This window comes from Saccostrea echinata, unplaced genomic scaffold (assembly GCF_033153115.1).
Source record: "Saccostrea echinata isolate AGI-Se365-2 ecotype Australia unplaced genomic scaffold, CSIRO_AGI_Sech_v1 ptg000005l, whole genome shotgun sequence".
NCBI lineage: Eukaryota > Metazoa > Mollusca > Bivalvia > Ostreida > Ostreidae > Saccostrea > Saccostrea echinata.
In genome coordinates this window covers 13589287-13612966 of record NW_026889754.1, presented here as the reverse complement: position 1 = coordinate 13612966, position 23680 = coordinate 13589287, and the positions used below count along the sequence as shown (strand labels likewise).

Sequence of the window (23680 nt, the reverse complement as noted above, 5' to 3'; positions counted from 1 at the left end):
AGAACCTCTGACCCTGGGGCCATGAAATTCACAATTTTGGAAGAGGTACTCTTGCTCATCATAACTATGTACTTAGTTACTTTATTTAATATCCAGAAGCAGAGAAGAAGATTTTCAAAGAATTAATGCATTTTCACTATATAATCTATAGAGCCCCGCCCTAATACCAGAACCCCTGACCCTGGGGACATGAAATTCATAATTTTTAAAAAGGCACTTTTGCTCATCATAACTATGTACGTAGTTACTTTATTTAATACCCAGGAGCAAAGAAGAAGATTTTCAAAGAATTAATGCATTTTCACTATATAATCTAAAGAGCCCCGCCCTAACACCAGAACCCCTGACCCTGGGGCCATGAATTTCACAATTTTGGAAGAGGCACTCTTGCTCATCATAACTATGTACTTAGTTCCTTTATTTAATACCCAGGAGCAGAGAAGAAGATTTTCAAAGAAATAATGCATTTTCACTATATAATCTATAGAGCCCTGCCCTAACACCAGAACCTCTGACCCTGGGGCCATGAATTTCACAATTTTGGAAGAGGCACTCTTGCTCATCATAACTATGTACTTAGTTCCTTTATTTAATACCCAGGAGCAGAGAAGAAGATTTTCAAAGAAATAATGCACTTTCACTATATGATCTATATAGCACCACCCTGGGGCCAGAACCCCTGACCCTGGGGCCATGAATTCCACAACTTTGGTAGAGAGCTCCATGCTTATTACAATGATGCCAACAGTTTGACTCTTGATGTCCAGGAGTAAAGAAGAAGATTTTTAAAGGTTGCATTATTTTTGGTGGTTTTAGCCCCACCCCTCAGGCCCCAGGGGGGCAGGGACCATGAAATTCATAATTTTTGTTCCCTTTCACCCATAGATGCTCTATACCAAATTTGGTTGAAATTGGTTGAGCGGTTCTAGAGAAGAAGTTAAAAATGTTCAAAAGTTAATGCACGATGGACGACGCACGACGACGGACGAAAACAGATAGCAATAGGTCACCTGAGTGACTCAGGTGACCTAAAAACTTACCTAGGGAAAGTTTTGTTTTTTACTTCCTTTATAAAACAACTGTTCCTGTCTGCACTGCCTATAATAAAAATAAACAAGAGGCCCATTGGTCACAACGCCCACCTGAGTCAATATGGCCCTGCTGTTCTTTGTCAGCAGGTTTCTTCTTCTATATATTCATATGTAAAGCTTTGATCGACTGTTCTAGGCATAACCTATCCCCAGTTGCCATGTTTTGAATGAAATTGAATCTAAACTTTCTGAGGATGCTTCTATATTCATATAACTAATCATGGTTTTGCTGTTCTTGAAACGGAATTTTAAAGATGTCTGCCATGCTACCCTGGGGGGTAGGGAGGGGGGTCATGATTTGAACAAACTTGAATCTACACTACTTAAGGATGCTTCCATATCAATATGACTAATTATGGATTTGTTGTTCTTGAGAAGATTTTTAAAGATATTTCTTAAATGCATTCTTTTGTTAAACTTTGATCCCCGATTATGGCCCCACCCTACTACTGGAGATTGCCTTGAACAAACTTAAATCTACAATACTTGGGGATGCTTCAATATCAAAATGACTTATCATGGCTTTCCTGTTCTTGAAAATATTTTTAAAGATATATTCCTATGTAAAATATTGATCCCTCATTGTGGCCCCACCCTACCCCTGGGGGTCATGATTTGAACAAAATTGAATCTACATTACCTGAGGATGATTCCATATCAATATGACTAATTGTAGCTTTGTTGTTCTTGAGAAGAAGATTTTTTTAAAGAATTTTCCTATATATTCCTATGTAAAACTTTGACTCCTCATTGTGGCCCCACCCTACCCCCAGGGGTAATGATTTGAACAAACTTGATTCTACACTACCTGAGGATGATTTCATATCAATATGACTAATTGTGGCTTTGTTGTTCTTGAGAAGAAGATTTTTAAAGAATTTTCCTATGTATTCCTATGTAAAACTTTGATCCCTCATTGTGGCTCCACCCTACCCCGGAGGGTCATGATTTGAATAAATTTGAATCTACACTATGTAATGAAGATTTCCCATAAGTTTCAACTTTTCTGGCCCAACGGTTCTTGAGAAGAAGATTTTTAAAAGAAGACACCAAATTTTCACCAATTCTTAATTATCTCTCCTTGGAAGAGGACGTGGCCCTTCATTTGAACAAACTTGAACCCCCTTCACCCAAGGATGCTTTGTGGCAAGTTTGGTTTAAATTGGCCCAGTGGTTCTGGAGAAGAAGTCGAAAATGTGAAAAGTTTACAGACGGACGGACGGACAGACAGACGGACGGACAGCTGGACAGACGGACTACGGACAAAATGTGATCAGAAAAACTCACTTGAGCTTTCAGCTTAGGTGAGCTAATAAAAAAGGGACCAAAAAACTAATAAACTTTTCAATATATTCGGCAGAAGAAAACTCCTCATGAATTGAAAAGCTAAATATGACCCTTTTTTCTATGAATAAAACTATATTTTTCTTTTACATTAATACAATGTACAGTATATAGAATTAAAACATACATTTGTATCTCAGCAAGGATGCTTTTAACTTTGGACTTATTTCCTTGTTCTTCATGTCTTTATACTTACGGTATGGGTGCTGTGTCTTTATACTTACTGTATGGGTACGGTGTCTTTATACTTACAGTATGGGTACAGTGTCTTTATACTTACAGTATGGGTACGGTGTTTGTATCCCTTATACTTATGATATGGTTACAGTGTCTTTATACTTACGGTATGGGTACGGTGTTCTAGCTTGTTTTACGGTCAGACAGTATGATTAGTTTGTATCCCTGGGTTACGGCCTCCGCTGCCTGCTGACAAACGTTCTGTAGAGCCGGAACAAGACCATCACCTCCCTCTTCCAGCTGAAACACAATGTCAATCACTTTACTCTGAAACACAATGTCAATCACTTTAATCTAAAACACAATGTCAATCACTTTATTCTGAAACACAATGTCAATCACTTTACTCTGAAACACAATGTCAATCACTTTACTCTGAAACACAATGTCAATCACTTTAATCTGAAACACAATGTCAATCACTTTACTCTGAAACACAATGTCAATCACTTTACTCTGAAACACAATGTCAATCACTTTAGTACTCTGAAACACAATGTCAATCACTTTAATCTAAAACACAATGTCAATATCTTTACTCTGAAACACAATGTCAATCACTTTACTCTGAAACACGATGTCAATCACTTTACCCTGAAACACAATGTCAATCACTTTACTCTGAAACACAATGTCAATCACTTTACTCTAAAACACAATGTCAATCACTTTACTCTAAAACACAATGTCAATCACTTTACTCTGAAACACAATGTCAATCACTTTACCCTAAAACACAATGTCAATCACTTTACTCTGAAACACAATGTCAATCACTTTAATCTAAAACACAATGTCAATCACTTTACTCTGAAACACAATGTCAATCACTTTACTCTGAAACACAATGTCAATCACTTTACTCTGAAACACAATGTCAATCACTTTACTCTAAAACACAATGTCAATATCTTTACTCTGAAACACAATGTCAATCACTTTAATCTAAAAAAGTCAACAAATAGAAGTAAATCATTCGTGTCACAATGCACTGATCACAAAGGAAAGTATTTAAGGATCACTGACCCTCTGAGAAGAGGGATAACTCTTTCTGGGATAAATAACTTATTCTATTATAGAATTGACAAGTTCAGCAATTTCTGCCAAATATTGCCATGCATGGCATATTGAATTTGTCTGCATTTCAGCTATAATTTATGATTTACTTTGGGAAAACATCATCATTTAAGCAAAAGCTTACACCTGAAGGTCCATTACAAACAGTTTTTGATTGTTCTAACTTTGACAAATCCTCCATCCTCTGTAATTGACAGTCTTTAACACCTGGAGGTCAGTTAGAGACAGTATTAATTGCCCTATCCTTGACCTTTGACCTACCCTCCATCCTCTGTGATTGACCGTCTTTAACACCTGGAGGTCAGTCACTGATAGCAGGGTTGTTCTAACCTTGACCTTTGACCTACCCTCCATCCTTTGTGATTGACAGCCTTCAGCACCTGAAGGTCAGTCAGTGATAATAGGGTTGTTCTAACCTTGCCCTTTGGCCTATCCTCCATCCTCTGTGATTGACAGCCTTTAACACCTGGAGGTCAATTGCAGATAATAGTGATTGTTCTAAACCTGACCTTTGACCTACCCTCCATCCTCTGTGATTGACCGCCTTTAACACCTGGAGGTCAGTCAGTGACAGTATGGGTTGTTCCAGCCAGAGTCTCTGACACTGCTCCTCACTTGGTTCCAGAATGTTAGCCTCGGGTCCCACTGGGCATGCCTGGAGAATTAACCAATCAAATTTAAGAATGAAAGTTAAAAAGTTTACCTGAAAGATTTTTGAAAATTATATGAATAAGGAAAACTAAGCAAGTAAACCTGGCTTTCCAGACTTACCAGTGACATGACTATCTTCTCTCTGAAGGGGTCAATGGGTGGATTGGTGACCTGGGCAAATAATTGTTTGAAGTAGTCAAAGATCAGAGGATTAAACTTTGACAGACAGGACAGGGGGGCGTCATTACCCATAGATCCCAAAGCTTCCTTCCTACAAACAAAGTTACTCTAAATAGAATTTCAACATACCATTTCATCTACTTTATATGAATGTGAAAGCAACAAGAAGTCTGTGAGCCAATGCTCACTAATAATACCCCCACTCTGATGTGAATACACAAGTTCAGTTATGGACAGACACAGTGATAATCAGGAAATTGACATTGGATTTGTACAAAAATGAATCCCAACATATGGCATACCTAAACAAAGAGTGTGTTAAAATTTCAAGCATCTGCAATGAGCAGTTGCTGAGAAAACTGCGACCAAAATTTGTTATGTATGGTATGGACACATGCATGGATAAACAGGAAGTTGACTTCAGATTTGTAAAAAAATAAATCCCACTATATGGCATGCCTAAACAAAGAGTGTGCAAAAATTTCAAGCATCTGCGATGAGTAGTTGCTGAGAAAACTGCGACCAAAATTTGTTATGTATAGTACGGACAGATGCACAGATAAACAGGAATTTGACGTCGGATTTGTACAAAAATGAATACCACTATATGGCATGCCTAAACAAGGAGTGTGCTAAAATTTCAAGCATCTGCAATGAGTAGTTGCTGAGAAAACTGCAACCAAAATTTGTTACGGACAGACAGACAGACACACAAGAGTAAAACAGTATACCCCCCTCTCCTTCAGAGCGGGTATAAAAAGGCACAATTAAGTCGACACTTACAGAAATACACATTAAAGCATTTCTTTTTCCTTTAATATACATTGATTTACTGTACACACAAAATAACATGATCTCCCTTCATTTATTTATGCATTCTCTTTTATTTTAAGTTGTCTAAGAAAAAGAAAAATGCACGTTTGAAATCAAATTTTCCTTATGGCTTTCTTTCAGTGGTAGTGTGAGGTAGATGGGTGGCGGGTATTTCTATAAAGCCCAATATCTTTTTTTTCCAATATTGAAAACAGCAGACTGAGTTAATTGATTTCTGAATAAACTGGGACCTTTAGCTGGTTCCCTTACCTCTCTTTGACCATTGGTAACACCAGCAAATTAATGATCTCCAAGGTGTAACCAAACAGGGAGATCCTCGGGTCCTTCTGTAGCCAGCTCTCGTGTGTTGTCTCTCTAAGCTTGTACGTGGGCGGGACTAATGATGCTGGGTCACAGGACCTTCTCATCTCTTCCAGAGACATCGTCTGTGATGGACAGAAAAAAGGCCATTAACGAATACATCAAAACAAGGCTTAGAGCTATTTTAACAAATATTAAAAATCATATTATGCACAGCTCATATCAATCTGTTTTACAATTACAATATCCACCACTATTTCATCGCCAGCAGAAAAAGGTCCATCTCAAAAGATAACTTACTGGTTGACAACGACTGTGAAATAAGTTCTGCTGCCCTTCTTAATCGTGTAGATATCTTAGTTCAACTGATAGTTTGTATGTTATTTAGAAGGAATCAACATTCTTGGTTTTTCTATGTTCTGTACTTTGTCCGGTCATAAAAAAATCTTAAGTTTGTAAACCTTGTTCTCTTTCATATAGTGTCTTCTAATTCTACATGTAGTTCAGGAAATTTAAAAAAAAGTTCTTTTAACTGTCTTTCAAAAAAAAAAAAAAGAAAATAAGCTTAAGTTTGTGTACCTGTTCCTGGAGCCACTTGGAGACGGGTCTGAGCGCCGCTAGGTGGTGCTTGATCACTTCATCCCTCATAAAAGTCTGCTCCTCTGTGTCCACCATTAACATACGTCCAGGCTTCAATCGACCCTGTTACAAAAAAAATCTCATCTTTTTTTAATCAACCCCATTAATAGATCACAATAATCATACAAAGTCTAGGTCTGATGATGTGGCTTAACTAGGTCACTCTATCCTCTCACCTTCTGAATGACATCTGCCGCGGGGATGTCAATCACACTGACTTCACTCGCCATGTACATCACGTTGTCCTTGGTGACGTAGAATCGTGAAGGTCGCAGGCCGTTCCTGTCTAGAATGGCTCCCACATAACGACCGTCACAGAATGTTAACAGGGCTGGAAACAAAGTGAAATATTGTGAATAAGATGCAGACGATGTAATGACTGTCAGAAAGAGTTAACAAGGCTAGAAATAATGCATAATAAAGAGTACATAGGATGTATAACAAGTTGATAAAATATTTCAATGTATAGGATGCTGAATATATTTTAGTCAACTCTCAAAACAAAAGGCCTGTGTGCAAACATTTACATGGTCTATTCCAGGGTTCCATAGCAAAGGCACTCCAGCGGTAGTATGCCTTCTTCTCATATTCTTTTCATTCTGCCAGGCCTTGGGGACCATAGTCATCACAGCCTACAATAAAATAGTCATCACAGCCTACCAATGCAATAGTCATCACAGCCTACAATGCAATAGTCATCACAGCCTACAATGCAATAGTCATCACAGCCTACAATAAAATAGTCATTACATCCTACAATAAAATAGTCATCACAGCCTACAATGCAATAGTCATCACAGCTACAATAAAATAGTCATCACAGCCTACAATAAAATAGTCATCACAGCCTACAATAAAATAGTCATCACAGCCTACAATAAAATAGTAACCACAGCCTACAATAAAATAGTCATTACAGCCTACAATAAAATAGTAATCACAGCCTACAATAAAATAGTCATCACAGCCTACAATAAAATAGTCATTACAGACTACAATAAAATAGTCATCACAGCCTACAATAAAATAGTCATCACAGCCTACAATAAAATAGTAATCACAGCCTACAATAGAAAGTCATCACAGACTACAATAAATTAGTCATCAAAGCCTACAATAAATTAGTTTTCGTCACAATTGAGTACCCACCTACAGCAGTGGGATTTTAACTTGCAACGCAGGGAACCACTCCTTATTCTGCTACTCTAGTACTACTAGTGTATTCAAACATGTTTAAGATTTGTTCTTATTCATTTGTCAGCAGATTTGTGCAAAGTTCACTTATAAACCTGACCAATGATTGCGTTTCTTCTATGTTACAGCGACGCTTTGTGGGCAGAACATGATTGGTCGGGGAATACGACATCCTCCTGAGAAGTCCCGCTATGTCACGTGTGATGCAGCCACGCCCATCATGCATCAGTGTCGTCCAATCAACACGTGCTTCGATGACATCTTCCAAACATGTAATAATAATTGTTTGAATTGAATTATGATGCAAACGAAAACCTACCATCAGTTTTTTTTTAGTATTGACTGTGCAGAATAACCTGACAGAGGGCTCACTTACATATACAATCAGGATCAGAAATTAAGACATGGAAGTGAATGATTTTAAGTTCAATATAGCCTTTCTATTTTGTACTCTACACCTCATACTTTAATTTGGACACTCTGCATGTAAGGGTCGATCAATGAACATCGCCCGGTTATGAGTACATGTAGGTCAGTTTCCAGAGATGGTCCAGTTTTGAGAAACTTCTTGAGCAACTGAACAGATACTTGAATATGTGTTCTTCATGTATACTAATATATTCTTTAATTTTTGGTGAATTAATGACTTGGACTTCTACAACTGAATTTTCAGGTATTTTGTAAAAATCAATAAATATACTCTGGGTAATAAGTTTTTTGTTACATCAGTGAGAGCAAAGGCTTTTTCTTATTAATCAAGCAGTGTTTGGGAGGCTATACAATGCCATGCAACTCGTGTCTCAGCTTAATATTTGCACTAAATGCGTTATCATAATTTCTATAATTCTGTGAAATTCTTCAATAACACTACTCTTCCTACATTTTTAGTTTGATTTCAACAGAAAACACCAGATACATAATTTCTATAAAAGTGAAACTAAAGCAGGTATTTCAATTACAGGTGCTATTTTTCTCTTTCTCTCAGCTCTGTAAGTACAAACCGGTAGAGCTACAGTCTCATCAGACCCTTCTCCGATCCACTTAAAATAATCAATGCATTAGTTTAACTATTTATTATGCAAAACAACACACTGGCATTTAATCACTAAAATCATTTTATTTGAATATACATTTGTATTGCTGTAAATATACATTTTATTATGCATTTTAAATTAAATATTTTTTGTGTAGTTGAAATTTAGTATCATTGATGCAATTTTCTTGCCAGATTAAATATTATAACATTTTATTTACATTTGCAAATATTTTTCTTAGATGAACCTATTGAAGAGAAAATATGTTCAATTCTGTATGAACTAATTAGGGGGTCAGAGGTCATGGTGTGACCGAATCACACAGCGAGACGATATCTTGTCTACATATTTCTGTCACGGTGACACTGGTTTCGGAACTTCTAAGCCGTTAAAGCGATGAAAAAGGTAAAATTATTGAAACATATGTGTGTTTTTTTCGTTCAAAAATGATCATTAGTTCTTTCTTCGGTGTGAAGAATGTTTTTATTAGCCTAAAATCACGCTTACCTTTTTAACCCGAAATTCCTTTGAAGGTAAGTAAACTGAAGACGATACCACCGCTTTTGACTTCATATATTAAGAACTCATACAATAAAAGTAAGATTATTCTCAGTAGCGATCATTGTTTTCTCATTATGAACAGATATTTCCTGAACTGGACTGCTGAACATCAATGTAATTATTCAAATGTTGGAGCGAGGTGAACTCTCAAGACCAAACAGCTTCTAGGTCATTGCGCGTCACAACATAGCAATACGGCGGGCCGTTCGTGTAATAAATGCTGTTCTTTTCAGAATATCCGTCTCAAATGTAAATAAAAGTAATAAACAACAATGTTAAAAAGTTCACTGGGAAATGAACTTGGTTGGTACGTGATCAAATCTTCTGAGAAGCCCTTCGGGCTTCACAGGATTTGATCACGTGACCAACCAAGTTCATTTCCCAGAGAACTTTTTAACATTGTTGTTTATTTCTTAATTGTACAGGTTTAGGCAGATTTTTTACTACTTTATACAGAGTCATCCCTGAAATTAAGTCAAGCTGTCTGTATAGTTATAGATCAAAATCAGAGACTAAATCAAACTACATCAATATTTCTGAACTCGATTCAGCAAAATACTAGTATCACACCTTGTGATAAAACTTGAGTAAAATTGGAATAGAAAAAAAATTCCAGAAGGAAATCTTTTGTGCCTTAGGCTCCAGAAAAGTGCAAATTATCAAAACATAGAAAAGATTTAATCAAAACAAAACAAAAAGAAAAACAAAACAAAAAACAAATTAAACAAAAAAAATCTTCCACTCTTTAAAGCTCCTTAGTGTAAGATTGGGGAAAAATACTATTTGAAAGTTGTGTTCACTCAGAAATCTACCCAGAATACACTGCTTGCTGATTCTCTGTTTATCAGGCCTCTCTATTTCTCTATCAGGTGTGAGATTATCTCGTGGTGTGCGATTATCTCGCGATAGGAGAACGGTGCTGAATCTGTCTATATGTCATTTACTGTCTACCAGTAACACTTCTTCATCCTTACACTACCAAAACAGACATTTTGCTTTCTTCTATGTGAATGACATATACAAGTAGTTATTATGCAAAACAACTTTTTGCAATGCCCACTACTTAGTTTTTATAATACATAAATTATACCCTATTAATGCACTGTTAAGTGTTCAAGTGTGACAAGTGTTTATATTTGTATTAAAAAAATTCTTTAAAAGCAGACATATGTTACAGACAAAAAACTAAAATCATCTTCAAAACAAAAGAATAACAGAAAATGACTCATTACTGGAACATCAAAAACAACCAAAACAAAAAAAAATTCATTAACAGTCTTAATAATTTTAATTGTTATCATTTACAAGATATTTTGCATTTTACCCTTCACAGCAAGAGCAAATGTACAGAAATTTACTTTATACAATGACCGAGTCAGAATTATGATTTTTCCTTAATCAGCACAGATTTACAACAAGGAAGACTAAGAGAATCAGCTAACCTTAGTTATTACAAACTTGTCCATATTTATCTGGCACTATTTTTTTCTTTTATCAACCAGAATATTTTTAGTGACTAAGACATACATGAAAGTGCAATATGATCTATTTAAAAATTCAACAAGATTAAATTCATAAACAAGCAGACGTTTTCAATATCTACACTATATATATATATATATAAATATTAACATTATATTAATCAAAAACAAGAAACAACTGATACCATGATATTTAGGATTAAAAATGTTTCTACACATATTAATACTAAATAGAGCTGTGACAACAAGTTGTATTTGACCTACTTCTCTTTACAACATTACAATTTTTCAGTTAATTTCTGTAAACCCATCCATCATTTTATAATTATTGACAAATAATACATCATTTTCATAAGGTCTAACAAGAATCAATCACTTTCAAACATTTCTACAAGCACTGATAAAGACAAAATTCAAAATCCAATTAAAATGAGATTCACACCTGTTATCTGTATATGAACAAAGTTCCCTGCTTTACATCGAAGTTTTACATCTACAACTTAAATATTTTTCTATTTATATCACACAATGTTTGTTCTGCTCTTGACAAAGAAAACTTCCCACAACTGGTTATAATCCCCCCATGTTAGATATGTCCTTTGCTAGTACACAGTGACCTCCCTTTGACAGATTCTCTCCCCTGTTGTCCTAGCCTGACTCCACCCACTCTGTCAATCACTGCTCAGGCTGATACACTATTCCCCCGGGCCCCGCCAAACTGGTAGGTCCCATCAAATCAAAGTCAACTTGACGGGCCGCCTGTCGACCTTCAGAGATTGCCCACACCACTAGTGACTGGCCACGCCTACAATCTAAATGTAGGGTCAAAGGTCAGTACACAGTAAACATTAGCTGACAAATGTGGTACATATTAGTACCATGGAGACAATCACGAATTTAACTTAACCTGTACAGAAATAGTCAAAATGAAGAAAGCGTTTACTTTATAGATCAGTTTTACACATATACAGGTATGTACTTCTTACACTATGTACAGGAACACTGAGGACAATGACTACTGACAGTATCAAGATATTTATATAAGGGACACAGATTTAAAGGTGTTACAACCATAAACAGCCAAATTGCTAGGGACATTCATGAATAATTGATTGTGGGCAGATTTTACAGTATTATACAAGCCTCCACTAGCATAAATACTAGGGCACTTCTTATTTCAAGGAGAGGTTTATTAAGTTTTACCTTCAGCAATTTAAACAATGGAGACGGTTGTGGTCGGTGGGGGAGGGGGATTACAGATTTGACAGTGTCACTACTACCTTAGACAGAATTGGGGATACTTTTTGGAGTACTTATTTCGGGGAAAAGAAGGAGGGGGGAACTAATTTTTCCAGACTAGTATAATCTTTACCTATAGCAGCATACACCTTGGGGACATTTGCAAAGCACTTTATTTTTTGGGGGGCCGGGGGGGGGGGAGAGAGGGGGGGTTTAGTCACAAATTTAACATAATTCTTACCCCCAGCAGCATACACATTGGGGATACTTGTGGAGTACTTATTACGAGGGGTCTCCAGATTTCCCCGGGGGTCTAGCTTTGCCTTCAGCTCCTCCAAAATCTTTTTCTCTGGCCCCAAGAATCCCATCGCCAGGAGAACCAGGTCACATTTGATGAACTCCTCAGAACCTGAGAACAGAATTCAGAAATGAGGTAAACTTGTTTCAATTTAATAAACTGTTGTGCAGAAAACTTTAAATCTACCTATTTTAGTTTCTTAAAAATATGACGTTTGTGTATCTGTACTGACTCTGTCTCAGTAATATTACCTGGTACATCAGACATATTCCATCTGCCGGCCTCGTCTTTCTTCCATTCCACTTTAATCGTTTTGATTCCACTCACATTCCCTTTTCCGTCATCCACAAATTCCTGTCCAAAAACAAATCACAGACAAAATGATTACAGGCAAATGTCCAATAACAAATCACAGAAAAAATAATTATTTTCTAATCACAAACCGAAGAGAAGTGACAAATACGGCAGTTTTCTGAGCAAATTGATGTGCACTTCTAGTCCCCTAAGTGATTTCTGCAAGTTTGGATTGGTTTACAGTGTTTACATGAGTTAATTCCCCTGGATTTGCCAATATTATTTGTAGCTCTGGTGACATCATACCGTGCTTTTGATGTTGAAGATTCTGGGGTCCTTCCCAAACTTGATTTTGACCTCCTCGTGTCCGTAATCGACCTTGAAGACGCGTGGCCAGGTTGGCCAGGGATTGTTGGCGGCCCATGTGGGAGGGGGAGGAGGGAGAATCTCAAAAGATGTTATGCTCTTCGCTCCCTGAAATTGTTAAAAAAAATTTTTGTTTCAAAATTCTTTATAAATGAAGAATGTTGTCAAATTCTCAATTCTTCATGTTTTCTTTATTGAAGGTTTGATTTTCATTTCAGACTTAAGTCATGCTATATGTTAACAAGTAAAATTATTGTTCAAAGTTCCATACTCCCTAAATTCCATCCTAAATCCTTCTTGTGTGCAATCAGTAATTTCGTGGGGGGTTAATTTTCGTTGTTTTCGAGGTGTGAAAAAACCCAAGAATTCATGTCCCCCTCGAAATATAAAATCCCATTTGCATAACTACCGGTAATCAAAATTTCTTCAGCCACAAAATCACTTCCCTATGAACCAATTTCTTTCCCTTTAACCACAAAAATAAATGATTTTACAGTATCTGAAAGGGGGACCTTTTCTGGCATATCATGATGTTCTACCTGTGAAAGCAGTTAAAAAGTAAAGCTACAACCCTCTGGATCCTTACCTCTATTTTACCCTCAAAGAGAGGTAGCTATACTATCACACACTCCCAACACCCCTGCCCCTTTTTTACATGATGGAGAGATGTAGATATATTTTCACACTCCCTTTAAATCCCTGTTCCTGCTTTATCTATTGGAGAGAGGTTCATGTAGCTCCTCTATCACACACCCGTTTAGATCCCTGCCTCAGTTTCACCTGTCACAGAAAAGTACTTATCACACACCCTTTAGATCCCTCCCCCTGTTTTACCCTCATAGAGAGGTAACTTCCCTATCACCCCCCCCCCCTTTTTAGATCCTTGACTCAGTTTCACCTGTCACAGAAAAGTACTTATACTATCATACACCCTTTTGATCCCTGCCCCTATTTTACCCTCAAAGACAGATACATGTAGCTATACCATCACACACCCCTTTAGATCCCTGCCCATTTTACCTGTCTGAGAGAGAGGAAGCTATATAACCATACACCCCTTTAGATCCCTGCCCATTTTACCTGTCTGAGAGAGGTAGCAATACAGTCACAGCCCGTGTCCCCACCCCCTATGATGACAACATCCTTGTCCTTGGCGTATAGTTTGAGGTAATCCATCTCATTTCCACTCTGGACTTTCTGCCATGTCTCAAGGAAACTCATGGCAAAGTGAATACCATTCAAATTCCTGCCTAAAAGTGTTCAACATGAAATCCTAAGTGCTGAAAGTGTTCAGTTTAAAATCTTAATTCAAACTCCTGCCTGAAAGAGTTCATTTGAAAACATAAGTGGATACCTTTCAAATCCCTACCTAAAAGTGTTCATTTTGAAATCATTAGATAATACCATACAAATTCCTGCCCGAAAGTGTTCAGTTTGAAATTTTAGAACATTTTGTCCGGGAAAACACTTTGCTGCATTTGTAGAATATAAGCAAAAGAAATTAGTCCTAAACAGAACCACTGTTGTTCAAACAACAATATAGACTCAAGTGATTTTTGTCTTAATGGGAAATCCTGATGATATGTAAACCACAAAAGACAAGTGTTGTGATATCAATGATTTAGAAACAAGTGTTTGTACCTGGAAAAGGTAAATCTCCTGGCCCTATATAAAACCCCAGATGTACTGTAACATTGATTTAGACTGTACCTGGTATAGGTAAATCTCCTGGCCCTATATAAAACCACAGATGTACTGTAACATTGATTTAGACTGTACCTGGAAAAGGTAAATCACCTGGTCCTATATAAAACCCCAGATGTACTGTAACATTGATTTAGACTGTACCTGTTATAGGTAAATCTCCTGGCCCTATATAAAACCCCTGATGTACTGTAACATTGATTTAGACTGTACCTGGTATAGGTAAATCTCCTGGCCCTATATAAAACCCCAGATGTACTGTAACATTGATTTAGACTGTATCTGGTATAGGTAAATCTCCTGGCCCTATATAAAACCACAGATGTACTGTAACATTGATTTAGACTGTACCTGGAAAAGGTAAATCACCTGGTCCTATATAAAACCCCTGATGTACTGTAACATTGATTTAGACTGTACCTGGTATAGGTAAATCTCCTGGCCCTATATAAAATCCCTGATGTACTCTAACACTGATTTAGACTATTTCTGTACCTGGTATAGGTAGATCTCGGGGGTAGGTGGCCCCCAGGGCTAGGACCATGGCATCACTCTCCTCCATTATTTTACAGGCAGACAGGTCTTTACCCACTTCCTGTCCACAGACAAACGTAATTCCCTCCTCTGTCATCAGGTCCACTCGTCTCTGTACAACCTGGGGACAAAAAGCAAGGAATAGCCGTCACAAGTTCAAAATTGTTCCGAACCCCTAAACAATTAATCTGCTTAGAATTTTGTCTGTGACTACACGGGAGTATCGAGACAGGGTACTCACATCTTTGCCGAGCTTCATTGTGGGGATACCGTATCTAAGTAGACCCCCGACTCGATCATTCCTCTCGTACACCATCACTGTGTGACCGGCCTACAATATACACACATCTCAGGTGACATAAATCTATTAATCATGATATACTTGTATATTGTTCAGCATATGTCCATACCAAAGCACAAGTTTAGGGTACGATGAATGTTTGTTTAACATGCATAATGAAAGAGACACATAATAAATATATATTTTATCCTCAAAGTCTGGACAAAAATTTATTCATTAATAATGACAGTAAGAAAATAGCATCACACAGATAGTTATTCAGACCCCTGACCTTGTTCAGTTGAGCAGCAGCCGCTAATCCCGCTGGTCCACTCCCGATCACAGAAATCTTTTTGCCGGTGTGTGTGTGAGGAATCTCTGGTTTTATCCATCCCATCTCAAAAGCGTGGTCAATAATGGCACACTCGATGTTCTTAATGGTGACAGCTGGAGAATTAATGCCCAATACACAGGCTCCCTGTTATAAAACAAATAATTAGGGGAAAATAACAGTGGTGATCAAAGCCTGGAAAATAAGAGATAAAACAGTTGTGAGGTAATGCCTTATACACATCGTCAAAAGAAACAAGAGGCCCATGGGCCACATCACTCACCTGAGTAACTTTGGCCATGCTGTTCATTACCAGACTTCCCCCCTTGTAATAACTATTGTGGCCCCGCCTACTCCCAGGGGCCATGATTTGAACAATTTAGAATCTACACTACCCCAGGATGCTTCCACATAAGTTTCAGTTTTTCTGGTCCAGTGGTTCTTGAGAAGATTTTTAAAGAATTTTCCTATATATTTCAATGTAAAACTTGGGGTTCCCCCATTGTGGCCCCACCCTATCCCCGTTGTCATGATTTGAACAATTTAGAGTCTAAACTACTTGAGGATGCTTCCACATAAGTTTCAGCTTTTCTGGCTCAGTGGTTCTTGAGAAGAAGATTTTTAAAGATTTTTCCTATATATTTCAATGTAAAACTTGTATTCCCTATTGTGGCCTCGCCCTACCCCCGGGGGTCATGATTTGAACAATTTAGAATCTACACTACCCCAGGATGCTTCCACATAAGTTTCAGCTTTTCTGGCTCAGTGGTTCTTGAGAAGAAGATTTTTAAAGATTTTTCCTATATATTTCAATGTTAAACTTGTATTCCCTATTGTGGCCTCGCCCTTCCCCCGGGGGTCATGATTTGAACAATTCAGAATCTACACTAACCCAGGATGCTTCCACATAAGTTTCAGCTTTTCTGGCCCAGTGGTTCGTGAGAAGAAGATTTTTAAAGATTTTTCCTTTATATTTCAATGTAAAACTTGTATTTCCTATTGTGGCCTCGCCCTACCCCCGGGGGTCATGATTTGAACAATTTAGAATCTACACTACCCCAGAATGCTTCAACATAAGTTTCAGCTTTTCTGGCTCAGTGGTTCTTGAGAAGAAGATTTTTAAAGATTTTTCCTACATATTTCAATGTAAAACTTGTATTCCCTATTGTGGCCTCGCCCTACCCCCGGGGGTCATGATTTGAACAATTCAGAATCTACACTATCCCAGGATGCTTCCACATAAGTTTCAGCTATTCTGGCTCAGTGGTTCTTGAGAAGAAGATTTTAAAATATTTTCCTATATATTTCAATGTTAAACTTGTATTCCCTATTGTGGCCTCGCCCTACCCCCGGGGGGTCATGATTTGAAAAATTTAGAATCTACACTATCCCAGGATGCTTCCACATAAATTTCAGCTTTTCTGGCTCAGTGGTTCTTGAGAAGAAGATTTTTAAAGATTTTTCCTATATATTTCAATGTAAAACTTGTATTTCCTATTGTGGCCTTGCCCTACCCCCGGGGGTCATGATTTGAACAATTTACAATCTACACTACCCTAGGATGCTTCCACATAAGTTTCAGCTTTTCTGGCCCAGTGGTTCTTGAGAAGAAGATTTTTTAATGACCCCACCCTATTTTTGTCTTTTCTTGATTATCTCCCCTTGTAAAGGGACTTGGCCCTTTATTTTAAGAATTTAAACTCCCCTTCCCCCAAGGATACTTTGTACCAAGTTTGGTTAAAATTGGCCCAGTGGTTCTTGAGAAGAAGTTGAAAATGTGAAAAGTTTACAGACAGACGGACGGACAGACGGACGGATGACGGACAACGGGTGATCAGAAAAGCTCACTTGAGCTTTCAGCTCAGGTGAGCTAAAAATTAAGAACTTTAGCATGGAAATGTTCTCTAACATCTAAGTAAAAAAAAAACTTTTAAATTGCATCCTTAGTTGCATCCTAAAGGTAAGTGTAGTCATATTGTCTATGTTATTTTAATAACAAGTTTATTGGATTAACCAGTATTACTTTAGGTGGGACATTTTACCTTGCAACAATCCTCCAGCTCTGACTGTTCATGCCTATCTTATCATATTAACAAATTAATTAAATTAACAGATATAACTTATGTGGGACATTTTACCTTACAAGAATCCCTCTGCTCTGACTAGCCATGTTTTTGTTATCACATTAACAAATTTATTAGATTAACATATTACTTTAGTGGGACTTTTTACCTTACAAGAATCCTCCTGCTCTGAGTAATCATGTCTGTGCCAGTTCCTTCTCTTCTTCACTGAAAAACATACCAAAATTCCATTATAAGAAGTTAAAAAAAAATATTTCTTTCCATGCCTCACATACTGATTTAAAGCCACAAAAGCTATTTTGCTTACACTGCAGTATGATTTCTTTTATAAACTCAGGGATTTTCCACTGCCCCATGTAGGGCCGAATTTAGACCCCATTCCAAATTGCAAAAACCCTCTTTTTCCCAAAAAATGAACTTTGTGTTATGGTCAGAGTTGAAAATCAATGAAACAAAAGTTAGGGTAAGTCTTGTTCTATTGACTGACAGTTTGTTAATTAGTCTTTTCTCTGATTGAAAGTTTTGAATAATTAAATAAAGGCTCACATTTATCCATCATTAATGTTTATTTCTTGAGAATTGTCATGGTATATAATTTCCCAGTTATTAAATTTCCCATTCCAAGGACCTAGGTCCCATTCCCAGAATGTGTTATGGAAAATCCCTGAAACTATATCTGACTTTGGAATCCTCTAATAATCTGTGGTTTGTTTTCACCTTGAAACCCTGTGTCAGTTAAAGCTGAGATAACAGTGCTAGATCTGAGTATTTATAAACTTACATCTAAAGGCCCTTATGTCATCTGACAATTTCGGAGATATGAAACTAAAGGTCCTTGCGTCAGTAGAAAGTTTGGGAGATATTTATATAAATACTTTAGGGCTGTCATGGTTCCCCCAAATAACCCAAAACCACGGTCCAAGTTGTTCAGTTCGGTTCCATTTTTTCGAATTTCGGTTCAGGTCTGGTTTATATATTAGAATTGTTTTGCACAAAAAATGGCATCAAAATCAAAAGAATGATGACGATAACAGTGATAAATAAACATCACAACTGAAATCTACTTCATTCCATGACAAAACACTTGTCATTAAGGATTAGATAATTACTTAATCAAGCAAGAATGGTAAAGTTGTAGCTAATAGTCAGACCAATAGTCCTAAACACCGAGGTCAAAGCGTTAGCATTGTTAAGACTTGTTTTCAAGGTGAACTTGTCATACCAAATAAAGATTTTTCAAGCTAAATTCATGAAATCAAGGTTTAAAATAGATGTAAATAACCAAACCGAAAAACCCAAAACTGAACCAAAAATTTACAGAACTGACCCGATCTGAAAAATGTTTGAACCATGACAGCCCTAATATACTTGCACACTAAACTTGCTATAGGTCCTTGTGTCAGTTGACAGGGAGATATTTATATACTTACACACTAAAGGTCCCTGAATCAGTAGACAGTTTGGGAGATATTTATATACTTACACGCTAAAGGTCCTTGTGTCAGTAGACAGTTTGGGAGATATTTACATACTTACACACTAAAGGTCCTTGTGTCAGTAGACAGGGAGATATTTATATACTTACACACTAAAGGTCCTTGTGTCAGTAGACAGGGAGATATTTATATTCTTACACACTAAAGGTCCTTGTGTCAGTTGACAGTTTGGACAATGGTAGATCTCAATGTCAGATGCTTGGTACTCTTGTACGCCGACAAAACTGAAAAACACAAATAAAAGCTGTATGATACATGAATAAGCACAGCCTTGGAGATTTTTCTACTCACAAGCATGGTTGTCTTTCACTAGGATTTAAGGTCAATCTGGTGTATTTTCTTTCTGATTTATGACCAAATTTTCAGCATGCATGGCATGAATATGTACATAAAAAAAATCTTTACATTACAGGATTGTCTCTAAGACCCCGGGGCCGAGAATTTCTCCACCTATTATGATGTAATCCTCGGTTATTCTCCTTGACCCCTGTAGGGAGGATACCTAGAGCCCCTTCTACTTTTTTAAAGTCCCCTGCTATTTTGATTCTTAGGGACAACCCTGCAATATGAATTTTTAAAAAAAAATTTCCACATCACAATAACCAGTACAACAAGTAGGGGGCAGGGTCCCTGAGATAGCCAAAAGTATCTCAGGGTTCCCTGAGATAGCCAAAAACCATGGTCTGGTCGGTTTTGGTTAAATTTTTCCAAATTTTGGTTCAGGTCTGATTTGTATATACATTGTATCTAAATCACTTTTATACAAAATGACATCAAAATGGAAAGAATGACAACGATAACATTTATATGTAAACATCACAACAAAAATTTACTTTATCATGTTTATCCATGACAAAACAATGGTCATGAAAGGATGGGATTATTAACGAAACAAACAAGATTGGTCATGTTCTCACTAATCTACGCAGTAGATCTAAACACAACTGATGGCATTAACAGTCAAGACTTTTTCATAACAGTGGATTTAATGTTAGAAAGATTTTTCCAGTTGAATTACTGAAATTAAATTTATTATAAATGTAAAGAACTGACCCCAAAAACCTGAATTGAAAATATACTGAACCAGCCCAACCCCCCAAAACCCCCATGACAGCCCTAATCATGCTAATGACAAGTTAGGTTTTGATTGGTGAAATGAAGGAGAAATCTGACCACAATGTCTAACAGCCAATGGGAAATAACTCTTGATCAAGGGCTTAATATAACTCTTGTATTAGGTCTGGTAAAAAGATCCTGTCCCAATTGAAAAACAAGAGGCCCAGGGGCCACATCGCTCATCTGAGCACTGTGGCTAGGAAAAAAGAAAAAATCAGTTTAGTATTGAAAAGCACATAAGTGGTCCCAACCTACCCTAAAAGGGAGTGGGGGGTATGATTTGAACAAAATTAAATCTACACTTATTTAAGGAGCCTTACATAATTTTTAGACTAACTGTGACATTTTTCTCTACAAGTATGAACTTTCATTGTTGCCCCACCCTACCCCTGGAGGTCATGATTTGAACAAACTTGAATCTACACTATCTGAGGATGCTTCCATATAAATATTACAAACAGTGGCTTTGCTGTTCTTGAGAAGATTTTTAAAGATTTTTCCTATATATTCCTATGTAAAACTTGGATTGTTCATTGTGGCCCCACCCTACCCCCGGGGATCATGATTTGAACAAACTTGAATCTACACCACCTGAGGATGCTTCCACATAAATATGACCAATCATAGCTTTGCTGTTCTTGAGAAGATTTTTTAAAGATTTTTCCTATATACACCAATGTTAAACTTTGATTGTCCACCGTGGCCCCACCCTACCCCTTGGGGTCATGATTTAAAGAAACTTGAATCTACACCACCTGAGGATGTTTCTACATAAATATGACCGATCATAGTTTTGCTGTTCTTGAGAAGAAGATTTTTGAAGATTTTTCTTATAGTTTCCTATGTAAAACTTTGATCGTCCATTGTGGCCCCACCATATCCCTGGGGGTAATGATTTGAACAAACTTGAACCCAAACCACCTGAGGATGCTTCCACATAAATATTACCAATCATTGCTTAGCTGTTCTTGAGAAAAAGATTTCTGAATATTTTTCCTATATATAACTATGTTATACTTTGATCGTCCATTGTGGCCCCATCCTACCCCTGGGGATCATAATTTGAACAAACTTGAATCTACACCACCTGAAGATGCTTCCATATAAATATGACCAATCATAGCTTTGCTGTTCTTGAGAAGAAGATTTTTGAAGATTTTTCCTGTATATTCCTATGTAAAACTTTGATCGTCCATTGTGGCCCCACCCTACCCCCAGGGGTAATGATTTGAACAAACTTGAATCTACACTACCTGACAATAATTCCACATGAGTTTCATCTTTCCTGGCCCATTGGTTCTTGAGAAGAAGATTTTTCAATAATGCCATTATTTTTTTGTTATTTCATAATTATCTCCCCTTGGAGGAGGGCGTGGCCCTTCATTTGAACAAATTTGAATCCTCTTCACCCAAGGATACTTTGTGATAAGTTTGATTGAAATTGGCCCAGTAGTTCTGGAGAAGAAGATGAAAAAGTGAAAAATTTACGACAACGCCAACAACAACGCCAACAAGAACGACGACGACAGACAACGGACAAATTTCGATCAGAAAAGCTCACTTGAGCATTCTGCTCAGGTGAGCTAAAAATGATGTCCTTTTTATCCAATGTTTTGCATAAAAATGAACATGTTCAACCACTGCTATTTTCCCCCATCAAACATCCAAATCAAAGTACTCAGTAGATCCTTAAGATATGTACAATATTTACCTGCAAAACATTAACCCTTATTTTGAAAAATTGAGCGGAAATATCCATACAAATGTTATACTCTCTAATATTTTGCACAAAAATGACTGAAGTTCAATAACTGTTGTTTAACCATTAATGATCAGAAGTCTGAATTAAAGTACTAAGCACATACTGGATGTAGGGTAGACTGGGGTAATTTCGACCACTTCTGTTGATTTGTGGCTTTCAATCCATAAAACACAACTGTTTTTCAAAAGAACCAGTTTAAAAAAAGATTCAAAGTAATTGAGATTGATTTTTTCTTCATATTTTTCTGCTTTAGGAGTTAAAAATGCATAAAAAATAATGAATTGATTAAAAAATAAGCAAGCATGTTGCATGGGTTAAATTCGACTGGGCTCAGGGTAATTTCGACCACAACAAACATCAAAAAGAAAGATAACTCTTGCAATGCAAGTAAACTGTACATGTCGATTTTATTCAAAATTTATGGTCCGAGAAACTATATTGCCCTTTTTAGAAAATACGTGTATCTATCGCTATCTCTCTCAATAAGAAGATTAAAATGGATAAGTACTAGTATCCATACAGTAAAGAAATGGTTTGGGTTACTTAAGCTTTTCAATGCTGTCTTAATTATAGACATCTTAATTCTTATTCTTTATTCTAAATTCCGCCAACTCTATATTTTAAAATTGTTATATATATAGTTATGCAAATAGATAAAATTTTTCTCAGATTCCACAAATAATTTCTTGATATGATTTTTAATATGTTCAACCCAAAAGGGATTTTATTTAATATCGTCTTTTCACAACAGAATCATTCAGATTGTATATATATGTATAAGGTTTAGCATAGCATTAGAAATGCGTATATTTTTCTTCACTAATTTTTACCATTTACACATTCATTTGGAATGCGTTGTATTACGTATATTACGTTTTTAAATTTTTAAAAGAGATAGATCCTGAGAAATTCGATCAAGTCACTCAAATAAAGATTTACAGAAGCAAAGTCCTCTGACCCCCCCCCCCCCCCCCTCGAAAAAAAAACCAAACTCAAACAAATCATTAATAACGTGTAACATCATAGTGTTGTTTTTTTTTTGTTTCAAGATTGTTGTGGCTCTTTTGGTGTGTTGTTCTGATATTTTGGGTACTATTTGGATTTGTGTACCTGGACTGTGTGATACGATCTTAATAGGACTGGTTCGTAGGTTTTTGATAGCCTCAGTCTTGTCCATCAAAGTTAAGGCATTTGTAATAATGAAAAAAAAATGCAAAATCCTGATTTTTTTTTTTTTTTTTTTTTTTACATACGTTTAATATTGCCTACATCCTCTCTTTTGTTCATTTGAAGGGTTTGGAAACTTGATTGCTCTCGTCATGTGTTATTCCATAGCCAGTGCCGACCCCGTGTTCTCTTGCATGTAGATCAGTGATGCACCCTCGTGAACGACGACCGGGACAATAAATATATAGCTAGGCATGCATATGTTAATCAATCTGATATATATATTTTTTTTAAATAAAAGGTTATACGTTGATAACATTGTACGTATACAGTATAATCATTTTTTTCCTGAAGATTTACCTCTGCATTGCATTAAACAGCTGTTA

At 36.7% G+C, this 23680-nt stretch overlaps 2 protein-coding genes across 2 annotated transcripts; both read right to left on the bottom strand.

Annotated features, from left to right (window-relative positions):
- Positions 1–2782: 2782 nt before the first annotated feature.
- On the bottom strand, positions 2783–6933 carry LOC133180074 (uncharacterized). Its single transcript, XM_061314667.1, has 7 exons — positions 6881–6933; positions 6530–6684; positions 6294–6416; positions 5664–5839; positions 4521–4671; positions 4270–4404; positions 2783–2939 (listed from the first exon to the last, which is right to left on the bottom strand). Exons 1-7 carry the CDS (start codon positions 6900–6902, stop codon positions 2796–2798), a joined length of 906 nt encoding a protein of 301 aa, XP_061170651.1. The 5' UTR covers positions 6903–6933; the 3' UTR covers positions 2783–2795.
- A 3891-nt stretch (positions 6934–10824) lies between these two features.
- Positions 10825–23448, bottom strand: LOC133179675 (uncharacterized). Its single transcript, XM_061314374.1, has 12 exons — positions 23397–23448; positions 19660–19808; positions 19388–19532; positions 17902–17960; positions 15631–15816; positions 15300–15389; positions 15020–15179; positions 13901–14070; positions 12761–12928; positions 12412–12514; positions 12104–12271; positions 10825–11435 (listed from the first exon to the last, which is right to left on the bottom strand). Exons 1-12 carry the CDS (start codon positions 23446–23448, stop codon positions 11299–11301), a joined length of 1587 nt encoding a protein of 528 aa, XP_061170358.1. The 3' UTR covers positions 10825–11298.
- Between the last annotated feature and the right edge of the window lie 232 nt (positions 23449–23680).

Excerpts from the sequence above, each read along its gene's own strand:
- LOC133180074 (XM_061314667.1), bottom strand. The coding sequence starts at position 6,902 with ATGGAACCCTGGAATAGACCAT. Across the intron at positions 6,685-6,880 it reads GGAACCCTGGAATAGACCAT|CCCTGTTAACATTCTGTGAC; the intron begins GTAAATGTTTGC and ends CTTTGTTTCCAG. Across the intron at positions 4,405-4,520 it reads AGAAGATAGTCATGTCACTG|GCATGCCCAGTGGGACCCGA; the intron begins GTAAGTCTGGAA and ends TTAATTCTCCAG.
- LOC133179675 (XM_061314374.1), bottom strand. The coding sequence starts at position 23,448 with ATGACGAGAGCAATCAAGTTTCCAAACCCTTCAAATGAACAAAAGAGA. Across the intron at positions 19,533-19,659 it reads GGGGTCTTAGAGACAATCCT|AAAAATCTCCAAGGCTGTGC; the intron begins GTAATGTAAAGA and ends GCTTGTGAGTAG. Across the intron at positions 17,961-19,387 it reads GACACAAGGACCTTTAGTGT|TGAAGAAGAGAAGGAACTGG; the intron begins GTAAGAATATAA and ends TATGTTTTTCAG.